The sequence below is a fragment of the Alosa alosa genome, chromosome 19, assembly GCF_017589495.1.
Source record: "Alosa alosa isolate M-15738 ecotype Scorff River chromosome 19, AALO_Geno_1.1, whole genome shotgun sequence".
In the NCBI taxonomy this organism is placed as follows: Eukaryota; Metazoa; Chordata; class Actinopteri; order Clupeiformes; family Clupeidae; genus Alosa; species Alosa alosa.
The window spans coordinates 17380883-17400914 of record NC_063207.1 but is presented as its reverse complement, the minus strand read 5'-3'; the positions used below and the strand labels follow the sequence as shown (position 1 = coordinate 17400914).

General features: G+C 45.8%; 1 protein-coding gene across 1 annotated transcript in view; it reads left to right on the top strand.

Annotated features, from left to right (window-relative positions):
• Window positions 1-20032, top strand: part of syne1b (spectrin repeat containing, nuclear envelope 1b) — a 101972-nt gene that overhangs the window by 13561 nt on the left and 68379 nt on the right. Inside the window, 37 exon segments of the mRNA XM_048228420.1 lie at window positions 1113-1225; window positions 2383-2415; window positions 2938-3045; window positions 3262-3399; window positions 3977-4141; window positions 4396-4508; window positions 4605-4773; window positions 5179-5275; window positions 5420-5482; window positions 6345-6547; window positions 6988-7152; window positions 7573-7725; window positions 8734-8877; window positions 9186-9353; window positions 9816-9974; window positions 10345-10509; window positions 10670-10804; window positions 10955-11113; window positions 11765-11973; window positions 12153-12261; window positions 12481-12645; window positions 13088-13255; window positions 13907-13963; window positions 13965-14084; window positions 14391-14531; window positions 14740-14900; window positions 15120-15270; window positions 15459-15686; window positions 15820-15918; window positions 16242-16429; window positions 16772-16895; window positions 17011-17177; window positions 17470-17623; window positions 17874-18523; window positions 19113-19292; window positions 19620-19770; window positions 19994-20032. The exon segment at window positions 19994-20032 is cut by the window's right edge and continues 120 nt beyond it. Of these exon segments, the coding sequence (XP_048084377.1) occupies window positions 1113-1225; window positions 2383-2415; window positions 2938-3045; window positions 3262-3399; window positions 3977-4141; window positions 4396-4508; window positions 4605-4773; window positions 5179-5275; window positions 5420-5482; window positions 6345-6547; window positions 6988-7152; window positions 7573-7725; window positions 8734-8877; window positions 9186-9353; window positions 9816-9974; window positions 10345-10509; window positions 10670-10804; window positions 10955-11113; window positions 11765-11973; window positions 12153-12261; window positions 12481-12645; window positions 13088-13255; window positions 13907-13963; window positions 13965-14084; window positions 14391-14531; window positions 14740-14900; window positions 15120-15270; window positions 15459-15686; window positions 15820-15918; window positions 16242-16429; window positions 16772-16895; window positions 17011-17177; window positions 17470-17623; window positions 17874-18523; window positions 19113-19292; window positions 19620-19770; window positions 19994-20032 (5711 nt within the window).

The following is a 20032-nucleotide window of genomic DNA, read 5'->3' as shown; positions in this document are numbered from 1 at the left end:
TGTGTGTGTGTGTGTGTGTGTGTGTGTGTGTGTGTGTGTGTGTGTGAGAGAGAGAGAGAGAGAGAGAGAGAGTATGAGTGTGTGGCTCACATTCCCCTTTGTAGGCCAGACTACATGATGAGCTGGAGCCAGTATATAGCTGAGCTCTGGCATCCCATAATGAGCCCTGCTATGGCAACTGAGAACCGGACTGAGCTTAGCCTGTTATGGGAGCACGGGGTCAGCAGACTCATCAGAGGAGCCCCTGATTTGTTTGCGCCTGACCAGAAACCCGCCATGACATCCAGGCTTGTATTCATTACCGCGTCTGTGTTGCAGTTGTGGTGACAGTGGCCATTAGACAGTGAGCTCAGCATGTAGTTTGCTGGGGAATTATGACTGGTTTCACTTTCCCTCCAATTTAGCAACAAGCCTGTCACTGCAGAAATGAGTTGTTGTTGTCGTAACCACCAGAGTAAGGGCTCTGAAATGAACAATAGCTGCCATACATTTCAGGCTTTTTCAGCATGCATTTCTGGGATGGCAACTCAGTAATGTGTGTTTTCGCCGCTCACACACCATACTCTTGTCTGTTGCTGTACAAACATTACATTTTTATACTGTTTAGGAAAAAAAATGCAGTGATTGTGCTAGACTCATTTATTTTGACATTTACTAATGACTTTCTCCATTTTTACCTGGAGGGTAATCGGATGCTCTCAGAGATACTTAGACACACTTGACTCGTCACTAGAGTGTTGGTTATCCCCAGTGGCTGAATCCCATGACACATTACCTGTTGCTTTCTGCACCGAATCCCTGTGGAAGTGTGTGTTCGTATTCAAGTGAGATGGTGTGTGTGTGTGTGTGTGTGTGTGTGTGTGTGTGTGTGTGTGTGTGGGTGTGTACACTGCCTGACCTTTTAAGTGTGTATCATAATGTTTTGTCTTAATGTCAAAAGACAGCAGCGGAGACTGTGCAATGGTGTGTTTGCCACTTCAGTTGAAGAACAGATACAGATATGTTTTTATCTTGCACTCTGTGTCTTTCATCCACACTCTTGTGTGACAGACACTATGTCCACCCTAAGCCTCTCTTCTCCACAGCTGATCTTTCTCTATTTCTCTCTCCAGACGTGGATGTGGACAAGCCTGACGAGAAATCCATCATGACCTACGTGGCCCAGTTCCTAAAGCACTACCCGGACCCGCACCAATCAGATCAGACAGATGGCCAGCCAGAGGAGGTACCCAGCATCCCCCTCGTCCTATTGGCTTCCACCACAACACCCTGCTAAAAATACATCAGTGGTTTGTCAGTACTGTGTCACACAGTATGGTGTTCATGATGCTGACAATATGCTATGACAACCAATTACTGTCTGTTTATTATAGCCAGAGTAGTTTTTATAACATTATCATAGGGGCAGTTTGGTCATGTGGTCACCTGTGTGAAGCATTATCCCTGTATCTCTGGGCAGTGTGTTATTAAAACTCACTGACTTAAAGTCATGAGAAGCAGGCCATTACGACATATGACTCCCTCTTATGTTAGAATATTCCTAGAATAAACTATGATGACCAAAAGATCAACATGGCTACACAAGCATTATGTTGACCACTTTTTCTGCACACTACGGCATTTGTGTGTGTATGTATTGCTCTGTTATATTGCTATATGTGCTTGTTTTCACATGCTGATGCTTTGGTGGCTAATGCTGATGTGCTAGTTTTCCATGCACAGTAATTCCATACAAGCTAACAATGTTCTCGTCTAACTCACAAGTAGGCCACATGCTTTCATCTGCCGCAACTTCATCTGCCGCACACTCATCTGCCGCACCTTCATCTGCCGCACACTCATTCCATCTCTCGTTTCTTTCTCACCCTATTTAATGTCGTGTGTGTGTGTGTGTGTGTGTGTGTGTGTGTGTAGCTGGTTCTGCGCACCATTCCAACCTTTGCTATCTCTATCCCCACGCTGCAGGTAAGGGCTGAGCTCTGTGGAGTCGGCATGAGCTTGAGTGCTGTGTGTGCTCACTCTCTCCCTTTGCCTCCATGCCACCAGTTCTGCTGGCCGCTACATCACCACCACACAAGCGCCACACCACCTCCCCAAAGCAATTCCTCCACCCATTACTTGTTTTAATGATGACGAGGTGCCATTGTAAGCTCTTCTGTTTGCCTCATGGAGATGCTGTGGCGTGCTTGTGTGGTACTGATCTAGCTGTGCAGGTTAAACAAAAAAGAAAATGGTGCTGGTTGCAAAGTGGGTTTTGTCATTCTGACACATTCATACTTCAGTGCAGCTTTTCTTTATGCCTTATCTCTGTCCTTCTCTCTGCTAACGACTGGACTGTTGTTGTTGTTTGCATCTCTCTGTGCGTCTTGCTTTCCGGGACAGTTTGATCCACAGGATATAGAGCTTATGTTTGAGGTATGTTCTATGGAGTTCATATTTTAGATACAAGCTTTAGAGGCCATGTGAGGGAACCACACAAGTAAAGCCGAGTTCTGCCCCCCACCCCCATTAAGCATTAGTTGTAAGTAACCACACAGTTATGTAACATCACATGTTATCAGTGGCATTAACTATGAAGGCTAATAAAGCTCTGGCAATGATGCACACTGTCAGACATGAAATTGGAGAGCCACTGTACAATTTGTTATTCAGAGGTTTGTACAGTAGGCAAGTTTTATCTGTACTCTTTCCTTTTGTCCGTTTCTATAATTTAGAAGTCTCCCAGGCTCTGTGTTTGCCACTTGAGTGCTCCTTGTCTTGCGTTTGGTGTGATTAGAGTGGCCCTCATGTTGTGCAACTGAGAGCACAGTGAGTGATAGAAAGTGTCATCTCTCACCCCTCTCTATCTCCCTCTCTCCTTCCCTCTCTTCTTCTATCTCCTTCTCTCTCTCGCTCTCTCTCTCTCTCTCTCCCTCTCTCTCTCTATTTCCTCCTCAGAGAGAGGAGAGGAGGGTCCTGAGGGAGCTAAAGAACTGGCTGGACCAACTGGAGAGGGACATTCTCAGGGTCCAGGGGGCTGAGGGGAACCTGACGGACAAGTACCAGGTAAGTCCGACCACTGGAGGCTCATTCACTTCAAGATACTGCAGTAAATCTTGTAGTCTTAAATATGCAAACCACTATGATGACAAATGATAAAACTTTTAACTTTAACTTTAACTGTGCGGTCAATCTGTGTTCATCCATCTGTTGTAATGCCGTTATATATGCGGTTGTGATGTGTTTTGACCGGACTGGCTCTTGCTCTGTGCTGTGCCGCAGGCGTTCAAAGGCTTCCGTGTTCAGTACGAGATGAAGAAGAGGCAGACGGAGTCCCTGCTGCTGCCGGTGCACCGGGACGGCAAGCTGTCTGTGGACCAGGCGCTCGTCAAACAGGCCTGGGAGAGGGTGGCAGTCAGGGTAAGAAACTTTTAATGTGCACGCACAAAAACGCACGCACGCACGCACACACACACACACACACACACACACACACACACACACACACACACACACACACACACACCGCACAAAAACGCACGCACGCACGCACACACACACACACACACAGACACACACACACACTCACACACACATGCATGCACACACACACACACACACACACACACACACACACACACACACACACACACACATTCAGAAATTCACACACTCTGACAAAGCCAGAGTGTGAGAGAGAGAGAAGAGAGAGAGAGAGAGAGAGAGAGAGAGCAGTCTCTCGTACAATGTCTTACCATATTGGTATGTGTCCACCTAACATGAAGTGACAAAGCAGGGTTGCTCTCTTCCTCTCTGTTTGTCCACGGCTGAGTTGTTGATTCACTGGGGCAGTAGGGTATTGGGAAGTCCCCTTCTAAATATCCATCAGCCAGCAGCATCTCATCAGATCGGACATTTGGAGGGAAACAATCTCATGGCGTTTTTCTTGAATGAACATTTGATGTGACTGAGCAGTGAACCGTTCTCACTTCTGCAGCTGCTGGACTGGCACATCCACCTGGACAAGTCTCTGCCGGGGCTTCTGGGAGTTATCGGGGCATGGCTCCACCGGGCAGAGATCGCTCTGAGGGAGGACATCCCCCTGCAGCAGGCGCATGAGGAGACTGCCAATACCATACACAGGAAACTGGAGCAGCACAGAGTATGTTACACAGAATGTTCTGGACAAAACTCCATGACATGACATGACACATGAATGTGAACATTTCTTGCAGTCATAGTTGCTAAAGTTAATCCTTACCTAGCCAGTTTTTGTACAGTATGAAATAGTTTTCTGATACCTTATGTTCTTTATTGGTCATTTCTGCTACTAAGTATATATTTTTGTGGATGTCTCTTTAAATGTGTTTATTTTGTTGTGTGTGTGTGTGTGTGTGTGTGTGTGTGTGTTTGTAGGAGGTGCTGAAGAACCTAGAGGGCCACAGACAGGCCTTCCAGCAGATCCACAAGGACCGTTCTGTCAATGGCGTCCCAGTGCCCCACGAGCAACTCCAGGACCTGGCTGAGAGGTGACCACTGCTGACCACTGAGGCTTCCTGTACAGTATGGTCTGTGGCATGACGGAGTGGATATATGATGTGCATCTTCTGTTTTTTCTTTTACAGGTTTAATTATGTGTCCACTTCATCCCACGTGCACGTGATTAAACTGGAATTCTGGGAGATGAAGTATCGTCTGATGGCTTTCCTGATCCTGGCCGAGTCGAAGCTGAAGACCTGGATCGTAAAGTATGGCCGAAGGGACTCCGTGGAGCTGTTACTGCAAAATTACATTGTGAGTTTCCTCATAGACTCACTGATGGACCTCTACAAGGCAATATCATGTGTACAGACCCAAATAATCCAAACTATAGACCTGACACCTGTGAAACAAATGTGATCATGAATGCAGATCAATTCAGTCAGAATCAAGATCCTTAATGCCCCTAGCTAGCCCATATCTTTCCATGTTGCAAGTTGCTAATAAAGCAGTAAGCTTCCAAAGATCATTGAGTGAAGAGTGAAAAGTATTATTGTTAGTCTCCACTCATCCCCACTCATGGATATCTGGGATGTTTCTTTGCCTTCAGTCTAACTGTCAGAGATAAGTGCAGGCAGTGCTGGATGAATGAGGACATAAGTGAGTTTTTGGGTCCAGTGGAACATTCCCTTATCTTTCTCGTCTGGGTTGTCTTAACAGGCTTTCATTGAGGGCCACAAGTTCTTTGAGCAATATGAGACAACGTTCAGGTCTTTGAAACAAGCTGCTGATGTCTACATCAAATCTGATAACACAGGTAAGCTAGCCACCATTTCCCTTTCCAGTTAGCACTCTGTACACATAGACTCATTATTGCTACAGTAACTGTCTTTGGACACCCAATAACAGGACTCGATGCCTTCTGTTCATGAGTGTGAGATGGAACTGTTTTATTTTTCAGCATCATGTAGGAGACAGGCTAACTGTCCATTTCATGTTATAGGCACTAAGAACAGTAGGAAAGGTAAGTTAGCATAGCGCTAAATGGAATATCTTTACTGCCTAGGGGACTTGTAGTCTCTGTCCTTGCAGGCTCAGCTCTTCATTACGAACCTGTGAGAAAGAAATCAATTAATACCACACTTTCTCTGTGATGTCTGCACACTCTCTAACAACTGTGATGGGGTCTCCAACTAACTGTCTACGGAGCCAGCTACAGACTACTCTGTTGGTCTTTGTGCACATAACATTAAATAGGCTAAAATAAACATTACGTCATTCAAGTTTCTGAAATGTCTGAAAAACACTGAAGATGATAGATTTGTTCCTGCTAACTGTAGTTTCATAACACACAGCAACTCACCTCATGACTACCTCATGCTTGCTTAAACAGAAGTGCAATTTTAGTTTGAGACCTCTTATCCATGAAGTCGATCTTATCACTCTGTTGAGCCCTCTGTCAAGACCCCCTATATGCAAACAACAAAAAAAGATCAAATAGCTATTGATGCCACCTCCAGCATGCTGCCACCTACATTTTATTACCATTACTCACAAGATATTTAACAAGTTTAGCAAAGGTAACTTGTCTTTATTATATATTTCTTTGTATTTCACTTTTGCAGACTATTCCACTCTACAAACATATTACGTTTTTGTCCAGCACTTGTCGCAGCTTTACACAGATCCAAGTTTGCAAGACACCAACCCTTATACCTGAACTATAACTATAACCCTTATACCTATAACTATAACTATACACAACACTGAGGTATTTCAACAGCACTAGGACTCCAGCAGCAATCTTGGAGCACCTCTAGTTTCCTGCATAGAATGATAACATGCCCAGTTGGACGAGTGATTAACCTCAGCATTTCTCTCCTCAGCTGAGGAGGGTGAGGGGGTGAACAAGTTTCTGAGTGAAGCGACGGCGCAGTGGAGGAACCTGGCGGTGGAGGTGCGCAGCGTCCGCAGCATGCTGGAGGAGGTCATCTCCAACTGGGAGAAGTACAGCGGCACGGTGTCCAGCCTGCAGGCCTGGCTGGAGGACGGCGAGCAGATGCTCAACCAGTCCGAGAGCCACAAGCGGGTGAGGGAAGGACCCGGAAACACGCTGTTAAACAAATGGCTTCTGGAGACGCTTCAGAAGTGCTTTTTGCCATAGTTTTCTGGGGTAGTTATGCCACAATGTAACGTCACATGATATCCAGTTTGAGAAGGGTCATAATGGTGTCATGTTCTGTAATCCTCCCACAGTTTGGAACTGTCAGGAATGTTAATCAGTCCTCCTCACTGGAATTATTCAGTGTGTCATTTTTGTGTCAAATTGTTTATAGAGGCCTGTGGGGGATATGAGATAGAGCCATCTTAGTGTTCCATAAATAGATCAGATGAGAGGCTTTTTTCTGAAGTACCTTTGTGAAAGTTAATGACACTGGGATTAAAAAACACCCACAATGTGGTCTTTTTAGAGAGCTGTGTAAAATGATATGCTAATGTCCCGCCTATGTTTTCATTCTTCAATTAAAGGAATTCTTCCGGAACCTTCCTCACTGGATCCAGCAGCACATGGATATGAATGACGCAGGGAATTTTCTCATTGAGACGTGTGACGAGACGGTCTCCCGGGACCTGAAACAACAGCTCCTGCTGCTCAACGGGAGATGGAGAGAGCTCTTTGTCAAAGTCAAACACGTACGCATACAACAACAAATCCCACTATTCAGTCATCTTTCTCTCTTAGGCTGCAGCATGCATTTTTATCTATTGGGCAGATGAATCAAAGTACCAAACAAGTGACAGTACAAGCAGGCTTCTGATAACCACATCATGCATAATGCACAACACAATGTTGCTGTTATAAATAAAAATCTTAGAAGGTGTTTGGATTTATTGAAATAGGAGCAAAGCCATCTGAGGTATGTGGTTGTCACCTTAGAAATTGGGTGTTAGAATATTATAGATGGGATTGTGTATTTCAAAAAATGCTGGGTGCACAGTAAACATTTAAGGCCCATAGGTACCTGTACAGATTGTAGATTGTGGATTGTACACTGTCTGGCTGTGCCACATAAAAACTGCAATCAACATGGCTGCCCTGTGTCTGTCCCGCAGTATGCAAGAGTGGACGAGGTGGACAAGCTGAGAAAAGACTATGAGGAGAGCATCTCTGTGTTGAAGGCCTATGTGGACGCAGCCTATGAGAGACTCAACACTCCAGTGCAAGTGTCGTTCCTGAATATTCGGACATTTCTGCAGGATGTTGAGGTATGGTAATCCTGACTAAACCACAGATTATGACAAATTAAAGGGCATGTAGTATGCCCTCTCCATTTTAGTTGCAGGAATTGGAAAGCCTCCAAAATCTGTGTTTTCCATTAGTGATCCTCATGACAGCAGTAACTGTAAAACACGCATTAGTGTTAAGTGGAATTTTATGGTGGTGAACATCCTAAAAGATGAACACTAACACACACACACACACCCACACACACCCACACACACACACACACACACACACACACACACACACACACACACACACACACACACACATATCAGTCGCCTCTTTTCCTAATCCAATTTTCACATTTAGCTTTATGATTCTGAAAATGTGTTTCCTGTTGAAAATCTAATTCCCCAAACTAATCATGGCATGTAGTTTTGAGTTTGCTAAACATTCATCCCTTGTTCTGGTGCAAAAAGTCATAGGGTCTCTATAATTTATAGGCTATTGAAGGCAACAGTTTCTTGAATCTTCCTGTCTTGAACTGGCACCAATTCATGTCAAAAACTTGTTTAACCTCCAGGAACCATTAAATCACACTGACAGTTTTAAAACTCAGCTTTGGTAATAAACTAAAACACAAGTTGTAAATGATGGAACCTAGCAACATAGCTTGCTAAACAACACATTTCATCAACTAAAGGTTGCGTATCATGTCAAACAGACCAGATGGACGCTGTTGTTGTTTTGTTCAGTTACAGGTGACCTATGTCTCAAGACAGGCATGGAGAGAGATATTCTTTTCAATTCTGGTGTTGTGAATGGAGACAGATGCTTTAACTTTGCCCGTGTTCAGTAATGTTTTTAAAATGCACTTTAACCTTTCTCTTCACTGTTGGTAAGGTAATCAAACAGGGCATGTCAAATGTGAGAGGCAAAGCATTATTAGATTTAGGTCTCCTTGTATATTCATCAAACCCTAAGTAATTGCTTCATAATGAGAGTGGTCTTGATCTCTCAGTCCTGTGTGTCTGTCTGCACCCCAGCAGGACATCAGGCACAAGGCAGCTCCCATGGAGGCGCAGTATAAAAGTGCCACTCGCAAAGCCCAGCAGCTGACCAAAGACACTCCCCAAGAGGAGATCAACCAAATGCTGGACGCCATGACTGCCCTGAAGGAGCAGCTCTGCCAAGTGAGTGAGGACGCCAGCCAGCCCTCTCTCTTTCTCTCTTTCATCTCCGAGTAAAATAAAAAAGTAGCTTTTTATTCCCTCTCTTTTATTCCCCTCATCATGTTCATTCTTATATCTCCACTCCTTCCTGTTGTAGGTAATAAGACCTTCTTGTAGAGAGGGCTAAGATGACCTCCTGTTCTCTCATAAAGGGGGATTAAATACCACCCCAAAAGAGAATCTTCCTCTCATAGAACACTAAAGAACCCCCATTCATCCCTCTGACTAATCCTCCTGACTCATCCTCTCCTGTGTGTGGTTCCCCTCAGGTGCGTGAGCGTTCCGTGCCCTTGCTGAAGGAGGCGCAGGTGCTGCTGGCTCCCCTGGAGGAAATGGAGAAGAACATCACAGGGTTCTATCAGGCCCTGGAGAAGGCCAGTCGCATCACTGCTGCGCGAGAGCCCGAGGCTGCTGGGGACTTTAAGCAGAAGTGTCAGGTGACTGACCAGGGTCAAGGGTGACTCATCCTGGAGATCAACGGCCTGTAGTTCTGGTCCAGTGCTGATGTTTTTATGGGGGTGCACTACCACTAAATTAAAATGACATTATGTTCAGTTAGAACAGATTGGACTGAACAGGTCCAGATGCGATAAAGATAAAAAAGATTATTCTGTTTTTTGGGGTGATTCGATTACCTCCACTGACATGAGGAAGCAGATCATATTCTGTTGGACTTAATGACCTGACTGGGGATGCCAGACCAAAAGTGATTCATTATTCAGCCCTACACTTTGAGAAACAAAACAGGGGAAATAAAAATGTTGTCACACCCCTGAGCACCCCTGCTTGTTGAATTATGAGATCATCCATGAAATGTTCAACATAGAGGAACCATCAATCATGATGTACTGTAGGAGTGTGAGGTTAATGTTAAAGCACATTGTTCTCTCTGTCTTCAGGAGCTGGTGACCTATCAGCAGAGCTGTAAGAAGTGTCTGTCTGTGATCGACAAGAACCACCAGATCATCCAGAGGGTGCTGGACAGCAGCAAGACGCTGCGGCACCTGGACACCTCGCTGCTGCAGAAGAGAGTAGCTGAGCTGCAGGCATCCTCTCAGGTACGGGACAAGAGGAAAGAGCTGATTTTGCTGGCTGTCTTTACATGAGACCTTTCTCTCAAATCGTATCAGAAGCATGGAGGTTGATCTGAAGTGAATCAAGGAGCTTTTATTAGATTTTTGGAGGTGGAGTGTTCTCTGAGGAGTACCAAAAGAGGGCTGTGTACTAGAGAGCTAAAGACCTTTTGTCTATTGTCCACAGAGTAGGAGTGGCTTAAGGATTACTGTAGATGGGGCTTTTTTCAGGTTCATCAGGAGGTGTTTCTTTCTACCTCATAAACCTGAAATGGTTTGGTTTGTGTAATTTTTTTTTTTATTTAAATGGTGGTGTTTGTGTGTTCTATCTTTATGTAATGTTGCGCACCTCCAGGCGATGATCAAGGAGACTACTGAGTGGAAGAAGCACGTGGAGGCCAACAGCAGCCTGATGAAGCGCTTTGAGGAGTCTCGAGTGGAGCTGGAGAAGGTACTGAAGATGGCCCGCACCTCCATGACGGAGAGGGGAAACCCAGAGGACCTGCTGAAGAAACACACGGTGAGGGGAACAAGTCAAGTCAGACGCACATCTTTAGAAAAGACATGCAATGCACAACCCAAAATGATTATTTGCCTGAAGCAAACTGCTTAAATGTACTGTAGATTCAGTGCAGGAGGGTTCAATGTTTTTATTTGTATGTATTTATTTGTTGATGCAGGAGTTCTTTGGGCAGCTGGACCAGAGAGTCCTCAATGCCTTCCTGAAGGCCTGCGATGAGTTAACAGACATACTGCCTGAGCAGGAGCAACAGAGCCTGCAGGAGACTGTGAGGAAACTGCACAAGCAGTGGAAGGTCAGTTTACAGCCTCATTTCACTACATTACACTACACTACACTACACTACACCTAGAGCCTCATCCATTATTAAGTCAAGCTGTTTTTCAATGTCTTTTTTTTTTTACCATGAGGCTCATTTGTTATCTGGCCGTGTAATGTCCCCCAGGACCTGCAGGCGGAGGTGCCGTACCACCTGCTCCAGCTGAAGGTTGAGGTGGAGCACGGGCGGCTGATGGGCTCGCTGCAGGAGTGTCAGGCGGAGCTGGCCCGCGAGAACCGCAGTCTGCCCGGAGTGGGCAGTGAGAGGCTGATCCGAGAGCACAGGGTAGGACTGTGTACTTATGATTCCTGCTATTAGCCTTGATGAAGGATAGTGAAATTAATTGAAGGGCCATGGTGGTACTTAAAGAGGTTACGTTATTGGGTATGTATTTGAAGTGTTGTTTTCAGATAGTAATTGGAGCAGTTAAGGGGAAAATTAGGGTGCAGTTAAAAGTACTTCCTGCCATGGGCGGATTATGAACTTTCGGGCCCTGGACCCAGATGTATTAAGGGCCCCCCACTAATTGTCACATATGTGTGGGGGGGTTGGGGGCCCTCCCCCAGAAATGTTTTAATTTGTTTGATGTGATTTCCTGTATTCTGGTGCATTTTGGGAATGGCCAATACTAAATTCAATCAGATTCATAGCCTACATCCTGATTTGTTGATATTGAGGCAATGATTCCATGCAAAAGTTTGGGCTTCAGGGCCCGGTAGGCCCGTGCAGTAATCCATCTCTGCTTCCTGCGGCTATTATGGGGCAGCTATACTGGAATGGCAATTTTGCTCATTTCAGTTTGTAATTTTTAACATTGTAATTCTACAGACTGGGTCTATGTGATATTCAGTACAATAATCGTATTGAGTTAATAAGTATTGAGTTAATTACAGTCACAATTTTATGGTTTGATTGTTCCTCTGTGTCGCCATGCAGGCCTTCTTCAGGGAGAAAGGTCCTCAAGCACTTTGTGAGAAGCGGCTGCAACACATGGAGGAACTCTGCCAGAAGCTTCCGGAAGGTGACCAGGCCCATCAGGTGCTGGAGTCCTCCAGACTTACGTTCTCTGAGGTCAGGGAGGAGATCCAGGCCACACATGAGAAACTGATGCAGCACCCAGACAAATGGAAAGAGTTCAACTCTCGGTAAGGACAGAGAGGCACCACTGTGTAGGCTCATATGTATGCATATTTTAGAGTTTATGGCTGCCTGAAGCATAATGAAAAATATTGCTCCCACTGATCTTTATTTAAATCAGTGAATTATTGATTTTTTCCTCTGCTGTCCTGTGCATTTATTTTCTGGATTCTTTTCTTTTTAACAGGTTCTCCGAGCTCTCCTCCTGGCTCTCCTCCAAAGAGAGTCAGCTCAGGCTGCTGAGGAACAGAGTCAAAGACCCCATCAAGTATGGACAAGTCAAATCCAACATAGAGGTGAGGACCAATGCCTGATCATACCACTTACATTATTTCCTCTGTGTTTATGCATGGCATGCATGCATTTGTATGTACAATACGCATGTGTCTATCTACGAGTCTTGTATTGCTCTCAGGGTCTGCTGGGTGAGCTGCAGGGAAAAAAAGAGCTTTGTCATGTACAGTAGGCCTTCTGTGTGTGTTTGTGTGTCTGATGACCCCTGTGTTGGTCCCCAGGCCCTGCGTAGTGAGGCCGAGCTGCAGGAGGGCAACGTGGGCTGGCTGAAGGCTCGGCTGGCTGCCCTGTCTGAGCTCTGCTGGGAAGCCGACGCCGAGAGGCAGGGAGATGCCCTCAGCAAACTCTCCGTCGACTTCAAGGGCCTCCTCACCTCCCTCATGGAGGTAAAACCCTTAGCAACAACACCACACACACACACACACAATTACACATACACATTCATCTACAGCTCTGGAAAAAATCCACTGCAGAGACCACTGCACATTTTTCTTATAAAATCCTACAGTTGCTGAGTGACATCCGGATAAGTTGACGGTCATATTCAAATTTTCAGTGGTCTCTTAATTTTGAGTATGACCGTCAACTCATTCGAATGTCACTCAGCAACCGTAGAATTACATCAGAAAAATGTGCCGTGGCCTCTTAACTTTTTTCCAGAGCTGTAACTACAATATGAAGAAATCACCACAAAGCCGTATTTCAGTCATCATAATTTATCAAATGTGAAAACACACTGACTCCTAATGCAACTCAGTCACTCTAGCGTGCAGTCCAGTCTAAGTGTGTCCCTCTGTCCTGTGCCCTCCGCTCTCTGCTCTGTAACAGTCTGAGCGGATGCTGCTGGCCGTGGGCGACTGCGTCCAGTTCCAGCAGGAGGTGCGCTCGGCGCTGGAGGAGCTGATCCAGGGTCAGCAGGAGCTACAGGCGGAGGCGGCCAAGATCCTGGATGCCGAGACGGTCCGCGAGGCGCAGCAGATGCTGCTCATGCACCAGGTGACCACTTGTGACAGCATAGTCTGTGCCGTGTCACGCAATGTCAGCTCACGGCAGTTTCATTCTAAATACAGAGCAAAAATGTGTGTATGTGAGCCAAAATGCAGAGCAAGTGACCCAAATCAGTCAGATATGAGAAGAGCAGAGAGGAGGAGGCATTGAAACTGAAAGGGAAATGGGACAGTTTTACCCACCACACCTACACACTGCTGCATAGCTACATCAGCTGCCAAACACATCTATTTTTTTCTATTCTTCTATTATATATATATAATATCTAAAATAATATATATTCAAATTTTATAATTATTTTTATTTTTATTCTTGTTAAAAAATAACCTCAAAAAAATGACCTCAGAAAAGAAACCCTCTTCCCATAAAGTTGTAGGAGCCCTGTAGCCAAAGTTTTGTAGCAGAGAAGCAACAGCGGTAATATCGCTTCAACGTGATTAGAGCAATTAAATCTTAACTAACTGTCTAAAAATAACATGACATGTTTGTGTTGTGTAGTTGTACATTGCTATTAAATATGCACTCTCCTCTCTTATCCTTGGGCAGTTGTATCAGTTGTATTTCTCTAGCGCTGTGGTATATTAGTTGCCAATTTGTGATGAGGGAGGCGTTAGTAAGATGCTTGTCTTGCTCGAGCAGCAGCAGCTTCGGCGTATGAAGGTGCGCAGGAGAGACGTGCAGCAGCTGGCCAGCAGGGGGGCAGCAGCTGCACGTGGACGAGGACATGAGGGACTCCCTCCAGCAGGACCTACAGAAGCTGCAGGACACGCTCATCAGAATGGACCAGACCATGGACACCCATGAGCAGAGCCTGCAGGTGAATGGAGAAATGGAAAATGCCCACTATTCTATAATAATAGAATCTGTATGTATGATTACTGACATGGCTGGCTTTGAACATTTACTTCCCTCCTTTCTTTGTATTACTTTAATAAATGCCATGTTGGGGAATGTGTGTACTAATAATATGCATTTTGTGTCCTAATAAACAGTGCATATGGCACATTATACTTTTAATAAACATAAACAGACAGTCCAATATTTCAACCGATGAAAATTATGTTGTTGGGAAAGATTCAGTGCAGTAGTAACGTCCTGCTGTATTCTTGCTCTTGTGCTGCAGACGGCTCTGTCTGCCTGGCATGAGTTTGACAGCCAGCAGGGGGCGGTGCAGGAGTTTGTGAGTCGTGCGTCGTCAGTAACAGAGAGAGAACACACCTACAGCAGCCCCGAGAGCCTGACCGGAGAGCTGGAGCAGACACAGGTGAGAGAGAGAAAGAGAGAGAGAGAGAGACAGAGACAGACAGACAGACAGAGTGTGTCTCTGTGTGTGTAGTTTGTAGAAGACAGAGCTGTGGGTCATGCATGTCTAGGAGTGTACCTGTATGTGTGTGTTTGTGTATCCTAGTCCTAGTTAGTGTGGATGCATAGTGGTGGTAAAACCAAAGTTGTGTGTGCGCGTGTTATTTCAGGATCTGCTGAAACAGTGTGAGAAGGAAGCATCAGTGGTCAGCTCCCTGCTGAGGAGAGCTCAAGACATCCAGCTGGGCCCACAGAACCAGACTCTGCTGCAGGAGCGGGCCCGCACACTCAGCAAGCAACTGGACAAGGCCCAAGCCCAACTGAAAAAAGAGTAATACACCGCATTATTAAACGTCCCAGAGCAGTTCTAGAGATGATTTAGGAAGGTTAACTAGTTTAGACTAGTTTAGTCTCCTGAGAGTGAGATATATTTCAACTGTCTTCTGCATTTGTGCCTTCATCATTGGCAGTTGTTTTGTGTGCCATATATCACTATTCCTGTCTTTTGAAGTAAGATATATTAAGGTTATTGTGTGTGTATTCTCTTCAGTGAAAAGGCCCTAGAGGATATGAAGACACAATGGGATTCATTTGGGAAGGAGTTTGAAGCCTTCTCCTCTTGGATCACTCTGAAGGAGAAAGAGCTAGAGAAACGAAAGGGCTCAGGCCTGCCACTGGAGGAGCTGAGAAGTGCAGTAAAGGTACCTAATATGCTGTTCTTATTCAATTAAACAGGAGATTACAGGAGATCGTTTTCCAAGCAGTTTTCTTATTTGAGTCACTCACATATCAGATTTCTTTAGGAACCTTCAAATAGCTGTTAGTCCGTCTATTCACATCAGAAGCTGGATGTTTAATGTCGGTCCTTGTTGCCTTCTCTGGTTGTCAGGATGTTGAGTCAGAGGTTCAGGCCAAAGGGCAGGTCTTCTCTCATCTGGAGACAGAGTCCCAGGCGTTGGGTCAGTTCCTGTCTTCAGGGGAGTCGGCACGAATCAAAGCCCGTCTGACACAGATTGGCAGGTATTGGGAGGAGCTTAAGGAGAATGTGGAACAACTGAATGGTCAACTTGAAGAGAGCCACAACCAACAGCAGAAGTTTGAGGCCAATCTTGAAAAGGTACACACCATTAGGTGTACAACACAACTGACCGGTTCACAGGTTATATTCTGTCCTATTGAGTGAAACAGTCACAGTTTGTGCATAGAATATTCTCAAGGATTATGGGGTGATAAATGTTTGTTGTTTGAAGGTACGAGTGGCCATCAGCAGCCTGCAGGAGAAAGTGAGCAGGCCTGTGAGCTCCTGTGGTTCCTCTTCAGACACCTACCGCACTCTTCAGGAACACATGGTAATGGCAGCCTCCTCTCTCTCTCTCTCTCTCTTTCTCTCTCTCTCACACACTCTCTCTCTGTCTAACTGTCTACTTGTGTTCAGCTGAAATTACATACCTGTCTACTCTTTCTCACCTGATCTACAATAGCTCATACCATTTAGGGATGTTACATCTAAGATGACTCAACATATCAGTCAGTTACTATTAGTCATTTCGGGCATTGATCTCAAAGTCCTAGATTCCGTAGACTCTAGTGTGTTTTCTTTAACAGTTACCTACTGTCATTAGCTACTTCTATGATTACTTGCCCTGATGTCCTGCTTCTGGGCGTTTTGCAGGACGTATGCCAGTCACTGGAGAAACAGCGGGGGGCGCTGCTGTCCCTCAGCACAGCTGGTCGGCGCCTGAGTGAGCGCGATCGGGCGGAACAGGTGGTGCAGGAGCTGCAGCGCAGCCATGAGCAGAGCCTGAAGCAGGCCACGGACACGCAGAACCGTCTGGAGAACCTGCTGGGTCTCTGGCAGAAGTAAGAGGCCAGACTGATTATTACGAGGAAGATTCTTTTGAACAATCCACTGGATGTCATAGTGCAAGCTCATTTAACAGCATTTTATAGCATAGCCCCTCTATAGTTAAGGGCAAAACTTTTAATATGATATAGAAACATGATAGAAATACATAGAAAGACCTACGATAAAGACACTCGAGTCTGAAAAAGAGTGAATGAAAATGTAATGTCAAAGAAAGTGAACCTAGATATGATTATGGATACTAGTGTGATCTAGTATCTACTATTCTGATCAGTTTCTGTAAGATTGTGAGCAGTGTCTGTTGATCATTTCTAAATGCTCTGTGTCTCACTTGTTAGGTATCAGAAGGATTGGACCACTGTCCAGAACTTTCTAGAGAGATGTGAACAGGTCACCGGCCCTGAAGATCAGCTTCTCCCTGCAGACAAGTCGAAACTTCAGAGTGACCTTCAGGACGTGCAGGTAAACAAACACAGACATTATTAAAAGTCTACTTGTGCTACACTCCTAATGCCTTGATTGATCCATCTGTGTCTCTTCTACTGTACTAATTCTGTGCCAATGATGTGTCTCTTAGCACCTGCGTTCAGAGCTGAAGAACATGGAGGGTTTGCACAAGGAGTTGGGGACCCAGGCAGAAGCGCTGTACCCCACAGCACCCCAGGAGCGAGTGGAGGCCCTCAAAGAAGAACTGCACCAGCTGCGACAGAGATGGACTTCCCAGAGCACAGCCCTATCTAACAGGTTCATCTCATTAATGCTGAGACATATAGGGACAGTTTCCTGGACTAGACTAAATGTTTTTTGTATGGAAATCTCTCTTTAGAGGAAGAATTTCTATTTTAGTCTAGAGCTAGGCTTAATCCATGGAAATCATGCCATAATTACTTAATATATTTAATATCATTCCTGATATATTTAAATTTGTTTCATTAGCATTTTTTACAATTTAATTTTGATCATTAGCATTTAGCATGTTGGCAGCTAATGTTGGCAGCTGTCCTCCATCTTGAATCTCTCCCTCCCTCTGCCCCAGGACCCAGCTGGTGGAGCAGCAGCTGTCCCAGGTGGAGCAGCTGGAGCAGGGCCTGCAGAGCTTCTCTCGCTGGGCCCAGGCCTTCGCCTCCACCCTGCACACGCCCCTGCTGGTCAACATCACCGACCTGCAGCCTGCCAGAGCAGAAGTGGAGGTACTGAGGAGATGTGAATGGTGTTCTATGCGACCATTATTAAACCAGGCATTTTGATTTGTAATAGTTCATCATCCTATTAGATGAGCCTTGTACCTACACCACAAATGTACTAATGTGACTTTGCATGGCTTTATTGTGCTGATTTTCAATGGGAGTCAATGGGTTTTAGTCTGTCAGGTTCTGTTAGCTCTTTCTCTCCGAGGACAAGACCAGAGTAATCTCACTCTCTGTATCTGTTCCCCTGCAGGCTCGCACAGATGCTCTCCAGCAGAAGTCGTCTGAGCGCGAGCGCCTCCAGAGTCAGCTGGACCAGCTGGCCTCGGCCTGCGAGCCCCGCAGCCTCCAGCAGCTGCAGGCCCAGTGGCAGGGCGCCCTGCAGCCGTACACCGATGCCCAGCAGCAGCTGCTGCTGGCCGGCGAGAGCTTGCAGCGGCTGGACGCCTTCCTGCAGACACGGGGCGTGGCGGCCGGCGTGCTGCGCGGCCTCCGGCAGACGGTGGAGAGTGCCGGCAGCTGGGAGCGCGGCCGCGTGCAGGAACTCCAGCAGGACCTGGCCGACATCGTGCCGGATATCGGCCGCCTGGAGGCGCTCGCCGTCAGCCTTGACGGGGGCCTCTGTAAGGCCCACCTGCACCTGAGCGACGGCGCCGGAGCAGGAGGAGAGGCAGGGACGGCGGCCAGGACGACATGCCGGGCGCTGGCTGACCTGCTGGGGGCTGAGCTGGAGGCTGTACGGAGTCAGCTGGGGGCCAAGCAGAGCGAGGCGGAGGAGCTGGGCGCACTGTGGACGGCGTTCAGGCAGCGACGCGAACAGCTGCTCAAAAGTGTGGAGGACCTGGAGCAGCAGGCCGAGCAGCAGGGCCTCAAGGACCCCAGCGTCACCGCCCTGCAGCAGAGGTGACAAGCAAACATTGGTTCACATTACACACCCAGAAAATAAAATAAAAAAATGTCCTCAATGGATTCCAGTTAACTTCCAAGAACTTTTTATTAGCAATGAGGTCTTTGTCTAGATAACTCAATATTCAATTGAGAACTCAATATTACCTATGTCAGAACTCAATATTACCTATGTTGTTGGAAAACGAGGTACATGTGAAAGGCAGTGTGAGTTTCAGATTCAGATTTATGTATGAACTACTACTGTATATCAGGGGTTTCACAACTACTGATTTTTATTATCGATAAGTTGCTCATAATAATTGTTGATTAGTCGCTAGTGCTAGCTGTAGCTGTTTTCCATTGCAGACGTGTTGTTATTGTACTTCAGTATAGCTGTACAGTATGTAACTTACATGTCACTATGGAACAGGTGTCCATTTCAGTGAAGTACTTCCATACATAGGCATTTCTGGTTGGTTTAGCCTGTTTGTCCAGGACTGCTGCCTGACTAGTGATTTTGATATGGGTTGTGGACTAAATGGCTAGTTGATGAAACCCCTACTGTATATATAAATAGCATTTAACCCTTCTCTCTGCTCTATAGGCTTCGGTTCTTCCTGCAGCTGGAGGAAGAGCTCCAGTCACACCAGCATGAGGAGCAGTGGTTGAGGGAGAAGGGCCAGCAGCTGGCCCAGAGAGATGCAGAGCTGGCTGGGGAGGTGCGGAGAGAGGTCAGCCTCCTGGAGAGCACCTGGGGAGAAACGCAGAAACTCATCACTGAGAGGTACAGCAGTGATACAAGGATTTCAAAGATCCACAATTTTACTGAGTTAATGATTTGTTCTTTTAAATGTTTTATTATAGTCAGATACGATAAGATGCATTGTATAGATCTAACTCTTAATTCCACTTCACTTAATTGTTTTTTTAAATCTATTAGTGGCTCTTAGTTCATGTATATAAAACCATGTATGCATGCATGATCAATCATATCTATATGTCAACCATATATTGGCTTCTAGATATGTTACTATTTGCATTGAACTTGAGCAGTCCATCAGACATGGTTTAGCATGAATACAACATGTGCTGTTTTTTGTTGGCTGAAAAGGCAGGAGCAGTGTGGTGCGCTGCTGGAGCTCATGAAGGCTTTCCAGAGTCTGAAGGTCACCATCAGCGGCGTGGTAGAGAGCGCTGAGGCAGTGGCTGAGGTCAGGACCTCCCTTAGTGAACGTGAGGACACCAGGAGATCTCTGTCCCGGGTAGGTGTACTTCACAAGCTGTTATGCTACACTTGTAGCTCCTCTGGGATACTATTTAGACTATTATACTATTTAGACAGTTGTTAAAAATGATAAAATATATTTGCTCCATTCATAACCATTCTCTCTGGCATTTAGAAGATGCTTGGATTACCATGGGATTAGACCAAGTCACAGATTTGTTCGGAACAGATGTGATGATGTATTTTTCTGTTTGGCACAGCATGAGACTGTGAAGATGGAGTTGGCGAGCCACCAGGAC